Source organism: Hippoglossus hippoglossus, chromosome 18, assembly GCF_009819705.1.
Source record: "Hippoglossus hippoglossus isolate fHipHip1 chromosome 18, fHipHip1.pri, whole genome shotgun sequence".
Taxonomy (NCBI): Eukaryota; Metazoa; Chordata; class Actinopteri; order Pleuronectiformes; family Pleuronectidae; genus Hippoglossus; species Hippoglossus hippoglossus.
In genome coordinates, this window is record NC_047168.1 from 6,107,920 (window position 1) to 6,131,090 (window position 23,171).

At 42.4% G+C, this 23,171-nt stretch overlaps 1 protein-coding gene across 3 annotated transcripts in view; it reads right to left on the minus strand.

Moving 5' to 3' along the window:
* The window catches only part of sema4f (sema domain, immunoglobulin domain (Ig), transmembrane domain (TM) and short cytoplasmic domain, (semaphorin) 4F), a 46,825-nt gene that overhangs the window by 6,230 nt on the left and 17,424 nt on the right, over positions 1-23,171 (minus strand). For all 3 annotated transcript variants that reach the window (XM_034568734.1, XM_034568733.1, XM_034568732.1), the window contains 2 exons: positions 2,440-2,585; positions 1,700-1,759 (listed from right to left, as the gene is read on the minus strand). In XM_034568734.1, the coding sequence (XP_034424625.1) occupies positions 1,700-1,759; positions 2,440-2,585 (206 nt within the window). The remainder of the gene's footprint in view (positions 1-1,699; positions 1,760-2,439; positions 2,586-23,171) is intronic.

Consider the following 23,171-nt stretch of genomic DNA (forward strand, 5'->3'; position numbering starts at 1 on the left):
GGAATAAAATTTTTAAAAAAAGACAGAATATTTTTTTTCTGTGATAAAAGAAAATAATATATTAGACACCACATCATTCAGTGTGATCCCTCCTGGCTGTCTGCCTGTCATATATAGAACTCGGTTCTTTCTGCCTCCAGACCACCAGGTTTTTCTATGTTGTTGTGTATGATTACTCTTCAAACACACAATGTCCCATCTTCTATTGACTCTATTAAAACTAGTGACCAGTACATATGAGAGGACAAATGGTTATTGTCACATGGATGAGCTTCTAGATAATTTATAAGATGTGGTGGTTGGTTAATTGACCTGTGCATGGTAGAATATTGTGTTGCAGTGAAGCATTGTATAAACACACACGCACACGCACACGCACACACACAATCCTTAGCTTTTTTCCCCATGAGGTCTACTGGTCATGACAATGTCAATGATGGAAAAGGTCTTACACATCTCTCTCGCTCAGCTTCACGCTAGTTTCCTGTTGAGTCTACAGCCGCCTTCTCTACTCTCGTGCACATTGCTCCTCTTCCTTTCTCGCTGGCTGTCTCTTGTTCTTCCTCTTCCTGTTTCCTCACCCCCCCCCCCCCCCCCCCCCCCCCCCCCCTTCTTCCTAATCCCTCCGACTCACACGTAATCTTGTAATCAGTGTCTCAGCAGAAAAACACCCTCTCTTTCCTGCCTTTATCAATCTTTCACCCCTCCTCCCCGGCCTTACACTGGAAAGCAGAAATCTGCCCTGATGATTGTATAAAATAGGTCAAAACTCATTGCGCTGCGCTTTAGTTAAAACACTGACCTTCCACTGGCTTTGTTTATCTCCACATTTGACCTCACTTTTCTTTGAGGCATTCTTTAAGCACTTCTGAGTATTAAGAGTAATTCCAGACTGTAAAGTTTGATGATGAAGCTCTAGTTCAGCCTGGCACTGTTCATAAAACTGTTAAAACCAAAGAGTCAGTGCAACATTACTCAACAAATACTTTTCCATTGCACAGTTAGTTTACTCTGCCTTGTTGTTGTCACAGCAAAATGAGTTGTACAGCTTCATTGTACAGTACGCTCTATTTAATCAGTTTCCACAGACACTTACTGGACATCTGTGACTTCACATGCACACTCTCTTACTCTCTCTCGCACACACACCCCTGATGAGACCTTGGCACTAGTCCCAGAATTTCCTATCCTATCCGATGCCTAACAGCAAGGGGCTGCGACACACAGATGCTCACTGAGGCACAAAATATAGGTCCGTGAAAACACACATTTCAAATGTCTGAGGCCACTTGAACACAATAAATTGGGGAATATTATTAAACAAGTGCAGGGAATCTATCTAAGACCTTATCCAATCCATTTAGGTAATCTTTCAGCAATAATAGTAATAAAAATTTACAAATATCCTAAAAGTCGATGATCTAAAACTGGATCCAAAGCGGAAACACAATCATAAATGTTGCAAGGGCAACCCGGGGTCAAACAACCCTGTCCTGCAGGGACTGAACATACAGTAAATGTAATAGTTGTTGTGCTTTCCAGGATTTTCCTGGAAGCTTCCGTTCAGCATTATTACAATAGGATTATTTGAAGAGACAGCTACTGTAAATACTGTGAGTCACTGTAAAGCTCTCTATGCCACGAACAAGCATTAAGTGTGTGTTGGCTGCAGCTTTGCTGTGACAAGTACAACGCTCACCTCCGTCTTTCCTTTTCCCACACAAGATCTCCTCTTGTCCTCCGGCACATCCCACGTAATCTGGATCAAAGAAAAGAAAAGAGAATTGGATCAGCTATGGTCGCTTCAGCTAACTCATTACAACACTTGCCCAGATCCCTGACATATTAGTCAGAAGTCCTTTTTAATGGAACAAAACATCGTTCATTTGATTACACCAGTACTTTTCAGAGTGTTACATGTGAAATCGTCTCCTGTGAAAAAGGTCTTATAGATTCAGATAAATCAATCCCTGATCGTCATCTAGAGAGTCCGCAGCTCTGCCAACACAAGACAAGTCCTTCATATTTGGCCCAGGACACATTTGTGAATCACACAGCAAAAAGAATGTGGCTCAGACCCCCTCCCAATGTGATGATTCAGGATGCATTGGGGTATGTTCAGACGTGTACTTAGCAGAGACCACTCAGGACGGATCGAAAGGGAAACCATAAATTAACAAACTCATAAGGAGGCAATTGAGACAAAAATCATTCAAAAGTCCAGCGATATTTCGAGCTTTTTCAACTCTGTTTGTATTAAAAGTGGCACCACCTGATGCCTGAAGCTCCAGGTGTTCCAGAATTCCACTGTGTAGTCAAATAGTTCCAGTTAAGGGAACAAATATGACAGTATTATGAATTGCTGTTGGTAATTATGACGGAAGCTGGTCATTTCTATCTCCCCCTCATAAAAAACAAACACAAACATTGTCCTCATACTTTGCGTGGTGGTTTGTCCAGTTGATTGGTGTCCACAGACAATATGGCGTCCCTGGCCCCCAGAAACAACAGGCCCGACGAGCGGTCCAGTAGGAAGGTGCTGAAGTTGGTCACGCCCCCAAACTTCGTTGGATCCAGAATGATGTCTGTGGAGCAGAAAAAGGGGAGATGGAGGGTGTCAATCACAGGATGCAACATGGATTCTATAACATGCACTCGCAGAGAGCTTGGACGGAGCTGAAGATCAGTCAGAAAATAACAAGGACAATAATAAGGATAAAACTGTTTACTGCATGTGAGAGCAAATGGTTGACAGGATAAGATAAATCAAACACCACATTCCCAGCAGGAGGTTTAAAGAGATAAAGTGATGAGAGTCGGAGGGATGACAGTAACCCTTGTTTCACCCTGCCCTCTCATACAATCACAGCTACAGATTAACTCCTTTAATCCCTCGATCAATCTCTTTAGCATTTTTTTTTCCAGTTGACTTTTTTCATTCTCTTCATTCTCTTCACAATCAAGCCCTCAACCAACACAGAATGATTCTCCAGTTATTCTGAAATGTCCTCCCACATTTTAAATGCCACCCTACATATGAATTCAGAGTCAAGTTCACCGCTGAGTAGAAATACAATAAGATAAATTATGCACAATCATGATTTATAATAAATGATTCATTATAAGACATCTCCGCTGTATTTGTCTCTTCGATTTTATAACTATCACATGAACCAAATCCCAGAAGTGTCTGCGTTGTATTGTGTCTGCTCCCTCAGTCATTCTCCCCCCCCTCTCTGTCCGTCTGCCGTCATCCACATCAGGACAAAACATATGATGTGTGTTTATATATATATATATGTGTGTTCATGTCCCAGCTGCTGTGAAGAAAGAACACAGCTGTGGACTCAACACAGGCAGTGTGTGTGTGTGTGTGTGTGTGTGTGTGTGTGTGTGTGTGTGTGTGTGTGTGTGTGTGTGTGATGGATTTGGCATTTTCTACATATCTGTTCTTTTCAGATAGAAGTTTTTGTTCGGAGACACAACAGAAATTTCACAGAGACAGTGAAAGGGGAACCGGTGAGTCGCACTTCACCCATCAAACACACACTCACACAGTCTAAGCCTCAACAATTGATGAATTCATAAGGGGGGATAGATTAAATTGAACTAATGTTAATGTTAATTTAACCAACGAGAGAGAAACAATAATGCACAATCAATTGTTCGAGCAGTCGGCGACAATTTTGCAGCTTATAACCCAAATGCTTCTTCGTCTAACAGGCGACAGCAGAACAGAAAGAAGCAGAAGTTTCGTGTACAGCAACAAGATGAAAACACATATTCATGTAAACAGCATCTTTGTATTTGCCTTGAAGATCATTTCTAAAAGGAAGATAATTAATTACCATTAGAATGAAAGATTCCAACCAGTTTGATCATCCTCTGTTCCTGTTACAGAGGAGGAGGGGACTCAAAGTAAAAAACAAGGATGATCTGATAAATGGCACAGACATGGCGCGGACATGGTTTTCCACTTAGAGCCTGTCCGTGCTGTTCTGTGAAATGTTTTTTTTTCTAAAGAGCCGCTGACATCTGCCTGTAACTGAATCACAGACAGTTTCTCTACCTCCCCCCCAGCCTCCACCCAGACTCCCCTCATCCAGTCAGTCTGCGTCTGTTTGCCGTAACATTTCGCATGAATGTCATTTCTCATTCAATAAGAAGCCATCTGCTCAGCTAAAAGCCTCCAGGCGGCCAGATAGCAAGGGGGCTCTGATTTGCTCGCAGAGGGTGTGCACTTCCTGAAAATCAGCCTACTGTGGTGGACGGACACACGCACATACACACACATTTTTCTGTCTCCAAACACATTAAAGCTGCTGATATCATCTGTGAAGTGTCTTCATGTTGCCCTAGATTAGAAGTTATTGTCACTCATTTTCATTTTTTTACTTCACAACCTCAAGCTAATGAAATAAACACTTTCCTCCCCAATCTGTCAATCAAAGCAGGCTTCAAAAGAGGGTAGAGGAGAAGAAGAGACGAGAGGCAATAAAACCCATCAGAGGCTTTTCCTTTCTCTCTTCTTCTTCTTTTCATACTTTTGTCACTTCCCTTCATCTGCTCTGTCATCCATCCGTCCTTTCATCACCCCCGCAGCCTCACATCACTTCTTCCAACTGACTTTACAGCCTGTTTCCCGCTCGCTGGACTGACACACACACACACACGGCAAATCAAACGTAAGCGTTGCTGACACAGGCCAAAGGCAAGGTCTGCAGAGATGTCCTTATAAACTGCACTCTGCCGCCTGTGTAGGACACGACAACACACACACACACGGACACACACACACGGACACCACCTGCTGTCCACCCTAATGTAGAGAGATGGTTCCTAGAGCTACACCATCTGCCCTCCTCACACAGTCGCACACACACCTCTGTAACCCCCCCACACACACACACAACCAAACACACTCCTGATTCATGGCTCAGAAAAAAATAGAGCACGCAATGTCTTCTTAGATTTTCCATCTCCTTTTACAAATTTTCCATTACTGAGTAGGACTTTATAAATAAATCTGAGTTGGCATGTGTCACTAGGGAGTAGAAGATGCTCTGCAGGTCGTGTCATTGCCTCCTCATTGACAGCAGGAGCCTGCATCTCACTACGTATCAAATATCACCACCTGCTTGTGTGTCTCTGCGTGCCCGTTCAGTGTGTATGTGTGATGTGTGGATGTGGATGTGCGGTGTCGACAGTATTAAAAGGAGACATGTTGCCACAAAGAACAGCAGCAAGACTTTTATGTATATAACTTTTAAAAATACATGCACTGTTCTTTAGAATTAAGCAGAGATGATGGTACCATAGCACAATTAGCTGGCAAATACCATCCACTGTGTAGCTGCTGCCTGGATTACTCTTGTGTATTTTGAATGACAATCAAATTAATTCTTTATTGTAAATTAACCTACATCAATTGATTATTTGGCCACATGGGGGCAGCACAACAAGTTGTAATCCCAACAATAATAAATTATTGCCTTATAAAATGGCAAAGATATTAGCAAACATTTACCTCTTTACTCATATTGGCAGCTACAGAGAAGCATTTCATTTGTTTATTCATCTGATAGGAACAGTCCTCATTAATATGACAAAGTACTGTTAATGAGCCAGAGTTAGCTGTGCAAGTTCATTTTCATTTGTTGTCTCCATAACAAAGCCATAATTAAAACACTACACCCGATAAAAACAAGCAAATAACCCGTGATCAGAATACATTATAACAACACAAAGCCACAGATGTGCATGTATACTAAATCACATAAGATAAAGTGGAATAATTACACATAATCACAAATTTGGTTGGCTTTAAACCACGTCTTAAGTTAGTATTTAATCTAGCAATTTCTTGTCCATCTAATGTTTACTCTCCTTTCGCTCTGCTTCGCTGTTATACAGACTCCTCTGGAAAATACAGTATTCGCCTCTTTAGCAGTTTAATGCTCCACTGGCTTCACCACAGTCGCAAACTTTGTCTGTCTGCTCTGAGTCATATGCACTTGGTTCATCAGGGCTTTTCCCACTGAAAGCAGCCGCCTGTTGCGTCTAGAAACAAAGCTGACGAGAGTGGCGAGAATGCAGTAAAGTCGCGGACCAGAAAAGCCAGAGTCCCTCCAGCGTCGCTCATCACTGTTCGTACAACTCCTGTCACATTGCACACAGCAATTAGATCAATTATTAATATAAAATGTTGATTAGAGCAGCTTTAAATTGAAATGTTGAGTGTTTATGTGTGAAAGGAGAGTAGGTTTAGAGAAAATGCAGGATTTAAGGAAATACGGGATTATGCTTTCATAATGATTCAGATTATGTGTCTGGAAAACCTGGTGACCTCAGACATGTTGAAATAAAGATCACACCTCGGGTATATTTAAAAAAAATAATACCCAACTGGTGTGAGTATAAATGAATAAGTAGTCCTAAAATACAAAATCCTCTCCCCTGCCATGAATCATTCATCCATTATACATTAAACATGACTGAGAGGCAGCCAGGGAGGGAGACCAGCAGAGTGTGTGTGTGTGTGTGTGTGTGTGTGTGTGTGTGTGTGTGTGTGTGTGTGTGTGTGTGTGTGTGTGTGTGTGTGTGTGTGTGTGGTATGTCCATTAAGGGTTTAATAAACTGGATTTTGCTCTGGGCGACCAACCCCCCTCTCTGGCTGCAGGGCATTGTGGGTTTGGACCAACCAGGAAGTGATAAATTATACACCTCACTCCTTCTTCTGTCAATCAAAACTGACGGGATGAGGAGAGAAGACGAGCCACACACATGCTCCTGCCCCCACAGGCTCCTAACACACACACACACACACACACACACACACTTGCACCCCCACGGTGAGGCAGGACACAGCTGCATCATCCATGCTCTTTGCAGAAACACACATTTATAGCCGTATCATTCACTCAATGCCATTTTCCAGCTGCTGTTTCCTCTAAATTGTTCGGCAGCAGTTATTGGCAGACGTACTCCACAGGTTAAAGGAATAAACCAGCTTTTAGCAGATTGTCCCATCAGACAGCGTGGCCATCAGACAGCGTGGCCATTATCCAGCTCCTGCGCTCCACGCTGACACTTCAGCTTTCAACTTTACAAAACTGAAATGTGTTGTTTTTTTAAATTAGAATAATAATAGTGGAGGCTGATATTTTTTGGACACATTTGCAGTTGACAATGATGAATTCCAGTCATGTGAGGACTGCAGGAGACAGCACGTATAGGATACAGTATAACGCACACTGTAAGATCAGAGATTCATTTTTCTTCTAGACAGTAGACGGAGCAGCGGCGGAGCATAAAATTTAAATTAGCAACACATTTTACATGAAAGCACCAGAGTCACAGCTCGATTCCACACAATAAGCTCACAAATAATGTGACAAACACAGCATAAAGAACAACTAGGTCACTCCTAACTCACAAGTGTATAGGTAAACACATCAGAGAGACCTTGTAGCAAGGTCCCTCTAACAGCCTATAGTTTTTCTTTTTATTTCAATATATCAGAGCCACAGTAAAGCTCTGTCTGTGTGACTGCAAATTTCACCTCAGCAGTTGTAACGGTTTGTAAAGAGTCTTTTATGGCAGCTTTAATAAAATATAAAACCAATGTAACCCCTGAAATGAGCATCTCAATGAAAAAACAGAAAATATCAGAAGATAGTGTCAGTGTGGGAATGAGCCGATTTCACACAGTACTGAGAAACCACATGATTTTTTTTAGGACCTTTAGAGGAGAATTAAAGACTTATGGTTGTGATTAAGAGCAGTGAAGGTGGCTTTAAATTGATGTTGTTAAAGTGCAAACGTTTTAGGACCTCACAGAGCACGTGCAGAGATGATGGGTAGGTTTTATTTTATGTAAAAATCGAATCGTCAGTGGCATCATAAATAATTATTGAAGACCCCATTCATACATATTTAAGATATTAAAAACACTGCTTGAAATAATAATTTGCGCCAAACTAATTTTTTCATAAAAGTTTAGCTTCTTCATTGAAAGTGCCCTAAAATTGAATCCCTCATTCAGAGTCTGTTATTATCCTTATATATCAAAAGTTTAACTACCGGACTTAAGTTGTCACTGACTTCTCTGAAAGGTTCATTGTTAGCGTACACTGAGAACTCTGGATCAAACTTGTTTTAGTTGAATATTGGACCACGATTGGCTGAATACAAAACATTAAACTGCTTCTTTTTTCTTCTTTTAAAAAAAAAAAAAACTTAGATGCTAGTTTATTTAACAGACCATGGCTCTTATTCTTCAAGTCTGAAATACTGCAGCAACTGGCTGCAACCTACTGATAAAGTACATTTACAAAAGTAGATTATGTTCTTGCAATAGAGTATGGCCTCTTATCCACTGCTATAAAATCCCTTGTGGCATTTGTTGTTATGTGGATACCTGACCCGGTCAGACTGGGTTCAGAGAGAGAAGTTCCAGCTGGGTTTGGTCATGTTGGCTGTAATTGAGTAAAACATCCGTCCCGGGCTGGGACACGAATATTTTCCATACAAATATATGTTACACCCCTACTGTTAGAGAATAAGCTCAAACATTCATGTGAAGGAACAAAAAGAAGAAGTCATTTCTGAGTGCAGGCGGGCTTTACGCATAAATAAAGCCATTAGTTACAACTCATAAAGCCTGTAAGGACATTTTGTCAGAGGGAGAGGCCGTCCTCCTCTCAAACCAGAGGTGAAGACATCAAAACACCAAATGACCCTGACACACAGTGTTGGCCTCTCCTTTAAGGTTCTGCTTCACTGGGAGCACCAACTCACACACAAAGTTAAAGTCCTGAGGGAAGACGGGGATTATCAGGCATCAAGAACAAAGGTTGATAAAGAAGGAGCGGATGAGACTGGAGGAGATGCAGGAGGAGGGAAATATACAAGCACAGAGTGAAAGGATAGAGGGGAGAAGGGAGGAGGAGGAGGTCCAAGGTTGCAGTGGCTGATTGCCCACTTCTTCACTTAATGCTCTGCTGCTCTTCATCTTCTACTGCCTCTTTATTATTCCGTGTCTCCTCTTGCGGGTGTGTTTATTTTTGGACGAATTTAGCCAATTAAATGATGATACCGAAAAACAAATTCCTTTGTGTGAACCCACATAGCTATACCTTAAATTCTCTCGTTCCCCTCTCCCAGTTTCCAGACTCCCACTACCCCCCCCCCCCTCTCTCTCTCTGGCTCTGGGTGATAAGCAGTAGCACTACTAATCAGGCTTGCCCTAAATTCGCCCATGCCCTGCAGGATTATCATGTGCAAGAGTGTGAGTGTGTGTGTGTTTAGAAGCCGGGTGCCTGGAGCATTCACCAGCCCTTACACAGGAGGTGTGTGTACATAGAGCCCAGTGTGTGTGTGTGTGTGTGTGTGTGTGTGTGTGTGTGTGTGTGTGTGTGTGTGTGAGAGAGAGAGAGAAAGAGTTTCTGTATGAATGAGTCATTGAGTCAACACGACCTGTTATTTTTATCTTACAGTACTGTACTGCTGGGCACAATAAACCCAGTTGCATAATATCCTACACAATCATGTATTTTTAATATAAATGAATATCAGGTCTTTCGGGTGTTTCTTGTATGCTGGAACATGAAGGACGGATGGATGTACAATAACTAAAGTCATATCATCGACTGTGTATAAAGATGGTCGACACGTCTCCACTTCCTCCTACTATCCAGAAATGACGCCAAAGTATCCTGGATAAGAAAGCCACCATCTTGCATATTTGGAGCCAGAGTCTGGCCCGCTGATACACAGGCTCAACCAATCATGAGTTAGTCTCGGCTGTCAATCATGACATTTAACCCTGCTTCAACAAAAGACTGAAACTTAACTTACTGGAAACATGAAAACCTGAACATGCATCCGTGTGATAAGAACGAATCACAGAAATGAATGAAAATCATCTCTGAGAAAAATTTGCTTTGTGTAATTTGACTTTTTAATTTACATAATATTAGAAAAATCTACCTCTATAATTTAGTCCATGTCCCCTCCACCTACATAATTAAGGACCTATACTGCAGCCAGCTTCCAGGTCGAGACGCTTTGGATTTACTTTTAAGGAGCTGTCATTTTCGTCCATCTTCACATAAAGTCAATGAATCATACATGTTGAGTACATCCACACAGTGTTTACCTTTGAACGCCAGATACTATCGATTCAATTAATATGTGGTAAAAGAAGTTTGATAAAAGGCTAAAATCATATAATTCTTATTAATTTCTTATATTAAAATGAAGGAAAGAAAGTTTTAGCACAATAAAACTAACACTAAATCTGTTTGGAAACCTATATATACATATACATACACAGTAGTACAGTCACAAATTTCACACAAAGACACACAGTCACACCGACATGCTCACCTGACTCCGTGTTTAGGTTCTGGCTGCTTCACTGAGACTAAACAGTGAGAGAATCTGAGTCTCTGAGCAGGAGCAGCCACAACATCTGTCACACTAGGACATCTGTTCTGAACGTTTGTCTTTCTATTTTGTCTTGTTATCTCTAAAATTGAGGCAAAATATGGCCCAACAGCCTTAGAATGGACATGATTTATGAGCGGTCCAACCAAAGTGTAATTTATTGTACAGGCCTAAAGAGCAAAACTCTGAACTTTTAGTTTTTTTCTCTGATCCCTTTAATTATCCATCATTTTTTACTTTTTACACGTTGAACTTTTCTCACTGTTTTGCACATACAAGATGTATTTCTGCATACTTCCTGTATTCTGGTGAAAACAGTTTTGGTAATAAAGTAATGCTTGATTGGATGACCACAGATAAAACACTCACATCATCGCTGCAAGTGCAAGCTATCGCTGTCAGCTCCAGGGCTGCCCTGCTACAGCTGAGCCTGACATTTGACCTCCCTGTGGAGGGATAAAGAGAAAAGAGAATCTCCCCACAGGGATCTCTCACGCAGGAAGTATTCAAAGTGCTGAGAGATTAAGAGGGCGTGCTCGAACAACAGACGTCAGAGCTTTTAATGAGCTCCATCAAACTCAATTTTACAGTATTGGAGAGAGTTTTTATCTTGTATAATCACCAGATTGTGTTACGTTTTCACTTGTGTAATATTGTTGCTGCAGATGGGTACAGAGTTGACAGCAGGGGATGGAAAGAAACGGAGACAAATGCATAGAAACAGCATGAGAGAGGGGTAACTGGGAAAAACCCACACGATGTGAGATTAACCCAGTTGTGCTGACACCACAGGAACAGAAACAGAAATCCATACCCTCACACACACATGCTTTTCACCTTATGTGATTCACGGCTGTCTGCTCTGGGCCAGTGCACACTGTGGCACAGGATACAGGCTGGTTTACCACAGTTTCATATGAGCTTGTGAGCATGTATGGAGAAAAGGTATCCGCTGCACAGAAGACCACACAGAGAACCCACACATTTCTCATCAAAGCAGCACAAACCGCACAGCTCTATACAGCTAACACACTCAGGGCTGTTCCCTCATGCAACAGCTGGTCAGTGTCACATGCGTGTCACTGACGACCTCTGCGGTCACAGGCCAAAGGTCAGAGTTTACATGCTGCTCCAGATCAATAGGAGCAACATGCATCAACATGCACAAAGTCATGCTGTGGTTCTGTGTTCAATCCAACTATCTTATGAGTCCTGTGACTGACTGGTAAAACGATGACGAAGAAGGTTACTGAATGTGTGTGTGTGTGGGTGTGTGTGTGTGTGTGTCACCTGCCCTGACTGGCCTCCACTGTGGACACAATGGTTTAATAATTAACAAAAGCCAATTTCCTGTCTGTTGCTGACAATGACAGTGTTGAGGCAGCCACACAGGTGTTTTACTCCCACTCGCAATCTGACATTTTCACTTCCTGTTGCACTTTTACACACACAGACACACACACATAGGTCATCATAAGAAATGACAAAGGAGACAAAATACTAAAATGCAGGACAAAAAAAAAGGAGTGAATGAATTAAATTTGGGAATTTGGCCTGAGAGCAAGTTTTAGCAGAAAGCTAGCAGCTTGTCCATTAGTGGAGCAGATATTAATAGAGGCTAATAAGGAGGGGAGACGGAGAAAATCAATAATAGATACATCAATTAGCTGCCTGCTGGCCTAGATGGCAGAGAGGAGAGGAGAAGGGAGGAGATCTAAACAACAATCCATCATTGTCTCTCCTTTTCTGTCTTTTCTTCTGACGTTCAACCTCTTCCACCCTCCTCGCTCCACTTCTGTCCTACTCTTGATGTCATCCTTTGTGCCTTGAGGCAGGAAGCAGAGGTCAAAGGTCATGTCATTGATAGTAATTTGAGTGTGTCTCAGACAGCAGAAAAGAGGAAAGGAGTGGGGTTCGCAGGTCTCAAGGGCAAGTGGGAAGAGTTCAACATCAGGACTGGTGATGGATGGCTAAACTTTTAGGATAAGTTAGTTGTTGATCTTAATAAACAGAGAGTGGGAAGGAAGGAAAACATGGAACGATTTAAAAGAAAAGGAAAAAAAAACATTGGTCCTGCACGTGTGTCATGAAAGAAACCAAAAAGGTCTACCTCCCATCTGGTTATAAAATGTCTTCCATTCACAAAGCCAGCTGGGGAGGCCACAGACACACACATACACAACCCTGTAATCACACAAACGCACAGCTACATGCTTTCATGAACGTCTGCCACCATTTGTTTCCATCCATTTCACATCATCTAGAAACTCAGCCTTATTACCATCCAAGAACAGTAATCAACCACCAGGTAAAGTACATCAATACTGAGGCTGGACTCACATGATCTGTTGCATTGTAGCCTCCATTAACACCCATTAGTGCTCATGATGTCTGGGCTGGGTCGCTTCTCAACAACAGAACAAAGTAACCAGTGTATTGAACTGAGTTTGGCCACTGACGTAAATAACAGATCAAAGCTTTCAACATTTAACCACTGGCAGCTGACGAGTCGAGAAGGGATGTGTGTTTGTGAGGAGGGTGTGTGTGTATTGTTTTAAATAGTCTTGGACGTTGCAGTCCAATGCCCACGTTGAATCAACGGTTTGTGATGTCTCTATATGTCATGACATTTATATACATTGAAAAAGTAAACACCCTCTAATCAAAGGTGGGCAGCCTCCGCCCACCAGCGACCGTTCATGAGCGACAATGTGGAAAGCTGCACTCATTTTCAAATCTCTTCTGAAACTTAACCCCTAAGCCACCGTATTGTCTACCATTCAGAGACGTCCCCCATCCTCTCCTGCCACTCCATGTCCTCATGAGTCTGCAGACACGGCTGCTTCAGCCCTGGCTGTCTCTCACACACACACACACACACACACACACACACACACACACACACACACACACACACACACACACACACACACACACACACACACACACACACACTTTAGCAACAGACATTGTATGAAGAGGGCTTTACGCCGAGACCAAGGCCACTTTTGCCAGAAGTTCAAACGGATTGTTATGACCATGATTTGGCCTTTGATTTTGAGCTGGCTCTATTTCATACACCATTTCTGTCTCAAAAGTGTGTGTGCTGCTAGTGGAGTTGTCGCTCAGAGCTAGACAAGCTAATGGATATGTCGTACACGTGTGCATGTGTTTTTACGATGTCTGTGTGTGAATTTCCAGGGAGACGCACTTCAGACAAAATTTAGTGGTAAAGTTAAACTATAAAGCCTCCATTACTGCCTTCTGAACAAGTGCCTGAGTCAGTGTTTTAGTCTGAATGACATAATTGAGGCTGAACAACCCTCAAAAGTCTATTAACACTATATAATATTTCTTCTTATTATCCAGCAGATCATGTAAATCTTTCTCATTTCTCACTCGGTGCTCCTCATATAGATCCAGGAGCCTCTTCTGGCACTTTGTGTCCCAGGAAAGCTCACCCCAAGTGGGGATAGAAGCTCTCAGCGCCTCCCTCCTCACCCTCCTCACCCTGGTTCTCCTGCTCCTCTTCAGTTTCATTCATTGTACAGAACAATGAACGCACTGTCAGTGAGACACAAGTAACTCTCACGTTACCAAAATAAAAGTCTCCTCCTGCACCACACAGTTCGAGCTCAGCCTCACGAATGCCCAGTCGCAGCTAAAATCATACAAGCACACACCTCAACCCGAGGCAGTCAGTATATTTACATTAAAAGGTTCCACTCCAGCAGTTCTCACCAGACACTGACACAAACATGACACCCTCTTTGACCTGTGACCCCTCTCTTCACGCAGTCTGATCCTTTCACACACTTCCAGCGCCACATGAGCTGATAACACTTTGGAGGCAGGAGTGTGTGTGTGTGAGAGAGAGAGAGAGAGAGAGAGAGAGAGAGAGAGAGAGAGAGAGAGAGAGGGAGAGAGAGAGAGAGAGAGAGAGTGTGTGTGTGTGTGTGTGTGTGTGTGTGTGTGTGTGTGTGTGGTGTAGTTGAGGAGGGATGATTCTCTTGCAGCTGCAGAAACCGGTCTTACCTAACAACATGATGAAAACATGGAGAAATTCCCAAACATAGCAGAAGGAAAAACAGAAAGAGAATGAGAGGAGGAGGGGGGAGAGATACAGAGATGCTTCCTGAAATGAAAACAACATTTCAAACCTTCCTCTTCACTTTCGTCTTTTTCCACTTCTATCTTTTCCCCTGCCATCCCTCTTTCCCTCCATACTTGGCGGCTTTATCAAGGTCAGCTGGATCACAGTCTGTTTTGATGCACCTTCAAATTGCATTTGTTAGTAGCTCACTACCTCCCTCTGCATGTGTTTGTGGGGGGGTGTGTGTGTGTGTGTGCAGATTACTTTTGGAAGCTATTTAGCATAAAACCAAATTACAGAAAAGGAACCCCATGGGGTGGAGAGGGGTGGGGTGGAGGGTGAGAGGGAACGAGAGGAAGAGAGGCACTGGGGAATCAGAATAAATAAAGGTTTGAGGAGAGTGAAAGGAAAGGGAGCGATAACGTGAAGAGGGAGAGAAAGAGCGAGAGAGAAAGAGCGGGAGAGGCAGGCATTCATTTTGGAGATGCAGAGAGTTGAGAGTCAACGTAGTGACAACAAAACTACCAAACCACTGGAAAAGAATTTTAATTGTTCCAGAATTTATTTTTTTGGTACCGATATGAAAGGCATACTGCAAAGTGTATATGGGTCTATTGAGACCATTTAAACTATCATTACGTGCTTCCATTATTTCAGGTATCGTTTGGGATAAAATGCTGTCATTGATAAATGTGGTACATCAATATTTAATGCTTTAAAGTAGATAGATAGTAAATCATTGAAATGCTAGGTACAGTTATTTGTAAATCACTATTGATACATAGTGCTACATTATTGGTGCATCATCGATTAACATGCTAATTTTAACAATTTTTTCAATATAATACTGATATTCCTATTGATCTCAAGTGTAAGTTGACAGCGTGCAGTAGCTGATTTTTTATAACTTGGATTAAAGGTGATATATTGAATGAATTTGCCAAATAAAATGTTTTTTTAGAATAAGTTTTTTTTTTTTTTAATTCTAGACAATATTGTATATCATGACAGCCCCTTAGACTTGATTCTAGAAGAGTGTGGATACCCGACGTGAACTCCCCGACAATCCCATGTCAGACTGGTGTCCGGAGGCACAAACAGGAAGAACAAATAAATAGGTGTGCTGCTAACCTGTATATGTTTAAGCTCACTGACCAGAGAGAGGAGAGAGAGATGAAAAGTGCAAGGTGGGCAGATTCAGCATCGTAGAACAAGCCAAGGCCATTTTCTCCCTCTTATTGGCAGAGCTGCGGTGGTTCAGTGGGTGTGTGTGTGTGTGTGTGTCTAAGGTGATATATGGCAGTAAAGGTTGACGGGTTAAGTGCTCTGCTCATGTGAAATGGGTGCCAAGGGTCCCTGTGTGTCTGCAGAGCTGATAGCTTTATCTGTCCCGCAGGCAACTCTCAGCATCAGGAGCCCAAACCGAAAGAGCAGATGGAGCCGTGTACACACCGGCCATCACTGCTGCAGCCACCAGTCTAATTTATCTGGACAAGTTGACTTTACACACTAAAATCCTGTCTCAGAAAATAAGGATGCTACAGGAAACCAATGTTTAGTAATGAAATGTAAATGCTCAGCTGTAAGTATCTTGTGTAGCCTGGATGAATAATGAGTTTGCATTCCCAAGATGTCAGCTTTCCAGGAAACAGTCACTGCCTGCAAGTCATCTGGACATCCTGTGCTCTTTAGCATTGCTTTCTATGTTGGTTTTTCAGGAGCCCAAATGTTAAAAATCTTTGACCTGTGACAGGTAAATCATCCTCTACAACAAAAAATAAAATCACATATTAAAAACTCATCAGCCCAGAGACATTTGGAGATTTAAGATATCCATGAGAGACAGAGAGAGAAAAGCTAAATAAAACATGCTTTCATGTCGAAGAAGAAAACAGACGTTGCATGAGAATCACTTGGTGTACGCTACGTGAAGATATGAATCTCTGACCCCTCATCTTTGTCTGCCCTTGGGTTTGTTGATTGAGTTGCATGACTTATGAGCCACACCTCTTGCACACACACACACGTACGCGCACACACACACACACACACACACACACACACACACACACACACACACACACACACACACACACACACACACACACACACACACGAACAAAACATTGAGGGTGTGTGTCTGTGTGCGTGATTATGTGTCACAAACAATAGATCAGCAGAGTCACACGGGATGAACGCCCTCGAATTGCGTAAATCGCACACTGTGTGCTTCACTTATTCACTATCTGCTGCGTTCAAAGCAATCAGTGCTGCGATAGACCTGGAGCGTCAGTGTGTGATGTGGTCTGAACTCAGATCAGGTGCCTCCCTCACGCCTCTGAAAGCTTCGGACGTCACATTTAAGTCTAGACCTCAACACCCACTAACAATGACAGCAGTGAGGCCCTCTAGCCTCTAAATAGAGAATGAACTGTATTTACTTAGTGCTTTTCAAGTCTAGGTATTGAAGACTCAAACTACTTTAGGCTTCAAGCCACATTCACCCATTCACACACACAGCTTTCAGGGGGTAATTTAGGGTTCAGACACTATGGCAGGCGGAATAGAGGAGTCTGGGATCAAACCTCTAAACTTCTGCAAAGTGGACCATCCGCTTCACCTCTACAGCCGCCCACGAAACACCTGCATCTACCTGAACATGTTTTCTTGATAAAACTGCTTCAGTCTACAAAACCATCAAAACAAATGTTTTAGCACTGCATCAGAAATAAACTCCGTCCATATCAACATACCTCCAAGTGCTTATCACATGACCATTTATGCATGCCTCAGCACCGCGAGGGATAAAGGAAGTGAACGCGGGCATCGCCATCATCATTTCTGCTCATCCAGACTAAAACACAACCACAGAAATGTCAAACTAAAACGTCAGCAGCAGCGTTTCCAAACGTCTGACTTTTGAGGGGTTTGAAAACCACGGTGTTGATTTTCACCTGGTGTAAATGTAGCAAAAGTTATTTGTTTACGAATTAAAACACGCTAGTGTGGATGTAGCCACAGGACAGCCTTACCAACTGCAGAAACAATTATATTTCTTATTTCATGGACAAAATAACAAACTTGAAGTAACTGAAAACTGTAGATGTTTCCCACAGACACTGAGCACATCAGCACGATCCTTATCAGACGTCAGTAACAAAATCAGTGTGCATGTGTGTGAGTGTTTTCGGTTTAAGAAGATGGCATGTGACAGCAATGATTACCCTTGAGCCATTATCTTCTAAAGAAGGAGAAGTAATCTTAGACAGGTGGGAAAGCGACGTATTCTTACATAACACACACACACACACACACACACACACACCACAAACACACACATCAACACACATTTTAGATGAAAAGCTTGCAAGCCTTGAAGTAGCGAATACTATAAACACACACCACACACACAGGACACAGCCCATGTTAAATAAATGATCTGCATTATTTCCATGTGGCTGAAGCTCCTGTGCTGATTCACTGCACCGTCACTGAGCGCGCGCGCGCGCGCGCACACACGCGCACACACACACACGCACACACACGCGCACGCGCACACAGAGACATTGTCTGCATGAACACACACCACTCAGTTCCAATGACACGTTAAACATGAAGCATTTCCTTAGCGCAAATCCCTGATGTTAAAGGCAGTTGGAGCATTTTGACACAGAGGGGGACGGGGGAGTTAGAGGGTTAGGCAGACTGTTTTTATGAAACTTTTAAAGTGATGCGGGATGAGGGGTGGCACAAAGTTAAGCCGACTTGCAGCCACCGCGAAGCTTCAGCAACCGTGACATTCACTGGAAATGTTGCCACACCTGCTTCTTACATGTGTTTTTGTGCTGAGAGTCTCAGCACAAAAACTCAGCACATTTTTTAAGTCTCATGCATTGTGAATTGCACCATTCGCAGGTCATGTCATGCTTCCTGCTCCTGACACTTGTTGCTCGTCTCGATTCGATGTGTCCTGAAACTGCCTCCAGCCTCCTAATGTTCTGTTTTCATTGGTTTAGTGTGTCACTAATGATGTGACCTTGAGCTAATTCCCACAGCAAAAAGGCACACACCTCAAAATAACTCACACATTATCAAAACCATGACACTCCTGAGAAGAAAATGGCAAAAATCGTATTGGAAAATCAAATCCAGCATTTACTATAGCTATATTTTAGTATACAAATCCTGTAAAAACTGCTGTGTGATGTCTTCTGTGCTTGTGATAAGTTTTAGATAATATAGTGATGTCATGTGTAGGATAGGAACATCTGGACTTGGAGACGACATATATTAGACTATATAGACAAAGCCTGGAGAGATACGTTGTTTTTACTTGCAACTTAAATTTGAATCTTTTAAATCTAAAGCGACAAACATATGCATTTGTTATTTGCACCAAAAGCTGCATCAAACAGTCGTGTATCGACTGCATATGGGTAAACGATGAACTGGAGATTGAAGATACAACATACATGTTCGGTAATCCCATTAATCAATAGATTGACATTATCTCTCTCCCTCATATAATTAATGCCTGACCAATAATCAATACATTCTACTCCCACATGTGGATGGTTGAAGAGCATGAGGGCTCTTTCATTTGTTGCCTGTGTGCACTGCACATGCTCAGTGTGTGCTGTTTCCACTAATAAATAAATGTGACAATGAGAGCTGGAAAAAAACACAGACACTTAGCTTTTTGTCTCCGACACCCTTTTAGGACATTCTGCTTTAGCCTGTTCTGCTATGAGAGATACTGATGTGACAAACACACAATCACAAGCACACACACACAGACAGACACAAGCACACTAGGCAATATAAATCCTACATTCGCCTGCAGGGTCCAGATAATGTAGGTTTGACATTTAGAAAATATCACTTGTAGAGAGGAAGCGAGAAAGGGACAAACGATCAGATGTACCATACTGACATGCACTTACACATGGATGTGTTTGATGGATGGTGGGTTTCACCTGTGAAGCTGGCATTACCCATAAGCACCTTCCCTCCCCCATACTCACAAGCATTATACAATCCAATGGTTGCATGCTCATGTCTTCCTCTTGATGATAATACAACTGTAGACATCTCACCATTTTATTTTTTTCACAATTATTCTGCTGCACTCCAACTTCTGTGTAATGCACATTTAAAGGCTTGAAAAGGCTTTAGAATAATGTCTATAATAAAAAAAAAACATTCACTGGTAACAGTTACTTTCCAGAGCATTGTCATAGCCATATGGCTGGAGAGGAGAATCCAAGAGGTCACTGTACCCAATGATCAAAATATATAAGCCTCTTTAAATCCACATTGTGAGGTATTGGAAGTTGAATGTGTTAAATGTTGCAGCAAGTTTATACTACGCTAAAGTTCCTCTGTTGCTGTATGCATCTGAATCTAACCGGATAGCTAATAAGTATATTACCAAAGGTTATGAACTATTTCCTTGCAATGAAAAGCAGATGATATGTAAGGTCACCAATATTATGTACTGGTGCTAACAAACTCAATATATAAATTCTATTAAAGGATCTTTAAAGATATGATAATAATCATATCATGCACACCAGAATGTGTATCGATCACATATCTTATACACTGAGTGTAGATGATGTAGATGATGCTGACTGTGCACAACAGCAGAGTTTATTTTAATGGACTTCAATTAATGTTAATCGAATCCTGACATACACACAAAATGACAAATTGCTGACATAGATACAATATTCCCCTGTGTGTGAAGATGAGATTCCAACTTCATGAGTCTGGCTCCCTAACCCGTCTCCCTCTCCTCTTATTCTACCCTCTCACACACACACAGGCGTATTGTTGTGAATGTGTCTGTGTACGCGCCTGTGTGAATCTTCATGGGCTGAGGTCTTAAGGTCATTTCCCACGATGCCCTGCAGCTCCAGCTCCTCTGTGACGTCACCGTCACTCTTGGCGACAAGGGGAAGTAAAGAGGCGGGGCTTTTCCTTCCTGACCCCATCTCCAATACAATGGAACCACACACACACACACACAGACACTTGGTAGTACAGGAAAACCTCTCAGACAGATTTATGTAAAATCTGGGTGTATGCTAATATGTGTGTGTGTGTGTGTGTGTGTGTGTGTGTGTGTGTGTGTGTGTGTCCTCTGTGCTTTATGAACGTCACTCTGCTGTTCATGTTGTGAGGGAACAAAGAACAAACAAAGATATTCAGGTGTGAAATTTCCATGTGCAACAGGAAGTAGAACTGAATCTGAGGCAGTGTGGCTACAGAAACATGTCAGACAGCAGAAGTGTATATGTGGTTCAGGTTATTAATCACGATGATGCAACAAATTACGTGGAAAGACAGACCGAGAGTTCCAGTTAACTGATCCTCTCAGATTATAAGAAATTGAGTTAGGTTGCTCGATTGTATTTCTCTTGAAATGTATTTGATCCAGCTCTTATTAACACTGGAATAGTGAAGGAGTGCCAACGCACACAAGGCCTAACACTGAAAACACAAAAGCTGTTGTTCCTGCTCTTGGAAGACGCTGACCGGTACAGTTTACACGACTTAATGAGGTCCTCTTGTGATGAGAACAGCTCTCAAAGATCTGCTAGTGATGAGAACAGAGAAAACAAATGAGCTGCTGATAATGCACCAGAGTACAAATAAAATAAAAAGGCTGAGGGGTTGCATTGCAAAATCAGATTTTTAAACAAACTAAATGGAAACATATAAATGGATTAGGCTAAATACTGCAATGACACAGTAGTATCCTGTACACACAGATAAATATAACATTTTAACTGGGAGGAAGAGTCTCATACACTACACTTGCCTTCAGGCTGTTATGGAGAACCCACGTCTCCAGGCACTATTGGCTGGACCTGCTCTACAACCTTAGTGATTACAGTGTGTGTGTCTGTGTGTGTGTGCGTGCGTGAGTGCGTGGGTTTGACTAAAATTGGGTCAGCATGTTGGTGGGGGGTGGGGTGTCAATCATCAGTCACAACCTGCCAGTTTCTCGCCATTTCAAGAAACCAGATAAGGAAGAGGAAGAAAGAAGTAGACAGACAACTAAGGTTGTGGTGATTCCGCTATACCAAAGTGTAAACTGAAGGTCAGTTATTGTATGATTAAGACCTTTGTTTACTTTACTTCCACATCTTTAATATTTTGTTCTCATTTCTGTTCGGGAGAATAGTGTGATGCGGCCTGTGAATAAAAAATAATTTTAATTTATTTCTCAAAAACATGCATATGAGGTTTGTCAGTTTTTTCTGCCCTAAATGGCTCTAACTGAATACAGCATATTAGGCTATAATCCAAGCTTTATAATTGTGTTTTTATCAGTAAATATGCAAGAAATCTACACAGACTCTGCACCAGGTAAGTAAATGAGCATTTACATTAACTCAAAGTGTCTCCCGTTTTAAAAAGGTGACCTATCCTTCTGTCTCTACTATCTCCAAAGGAAAGTCTTACTTTATAATATACTGCACTACTTTAACCTGCTTTCCCTGCTGTCATTGTGGAGCCAAAGATCATCCTGTTCGCTCTCTGACTGGTCGGATTTGTGTTAACGCTCAGCACAAATAACAGTGAGTCAGCACGGTGCAGCATCACAGCGTGAGCTTCAAGATTCACGATCCCCTCGGTTGTCGTCTGCGGCAGAAGTGCACAGCCCATAACTCCAGGCGACTGAAAGGAACTCACTTAGCTGCAGCTGGCAGGAAAAAATAGAAGCAGGAGTCGGGACTCTATAAAGTATTGAAAGGATGAGTCTCATTACATCCTCCCTTCGCCCGAGGAGACGCTGTGCTGGCCTGGAACAAAAGCTCCGGAGAGCCGCTGTGCCGTTACGTAATCGCCACTAAAGACCAGTCATTCATGTGTGAGGACAGTGTGTGTCGGGTTGGGCAACAGAAGCACACAACAAGATGTGCACATACTTTACAACACACACACAGAGCGGTGTAGTGATATTGGCATAGACAGCACCAGCTATACTGATGTCTAATTGATGTTCACCCTCCGAATAAAGTCAGAGGATATCTCTTGTGCGGTTAATTTCCAGTCATGTCACAGCGAATAAATATAAATTCCTCCCTCCATCCCCTCTTTCACTTCTGTCATATCCGATAAAGAAAGGTTGTTTCTTCAACTTAAACCTCCGTCTCTCTTTCCTCCGCCCTCCCTCTCTGTGACTTTCCCCTCAGCCACCTCTCTCTTCGAACAGGGCCGGCTCCATCCACTGTGTGAGCCAGCAGGGGTGGTCGCTCTCATCTAATAAGCCCCTGTCACACAGATTAATGCCCGCTGATGACAAATCTCCCCCCCGGATCGGGTCGAACCAACTGTCGGCTTGATTAAACCCAAAGGGAGAGACAGCGAGAGAGGGTGAAAGAAAAAGAAAAAAACTCCTCTCTGTCAGGTTGTCATTGGCCAACGGGACATGACAGCTCTTTTGACTTCCTGCCCTTGTTTCTCATCTTGCTCCTCTTGTCCCGTCCACTTTAATTTTCCTCCAGTTATGACCAAACATTTTCTTCGCCCGTCTCATTCCGGATCCCTCCATCCATGGACACAAGGGTCAGTCCACCTGCATTGTTTGGATATATTTTGATATATATACACACCA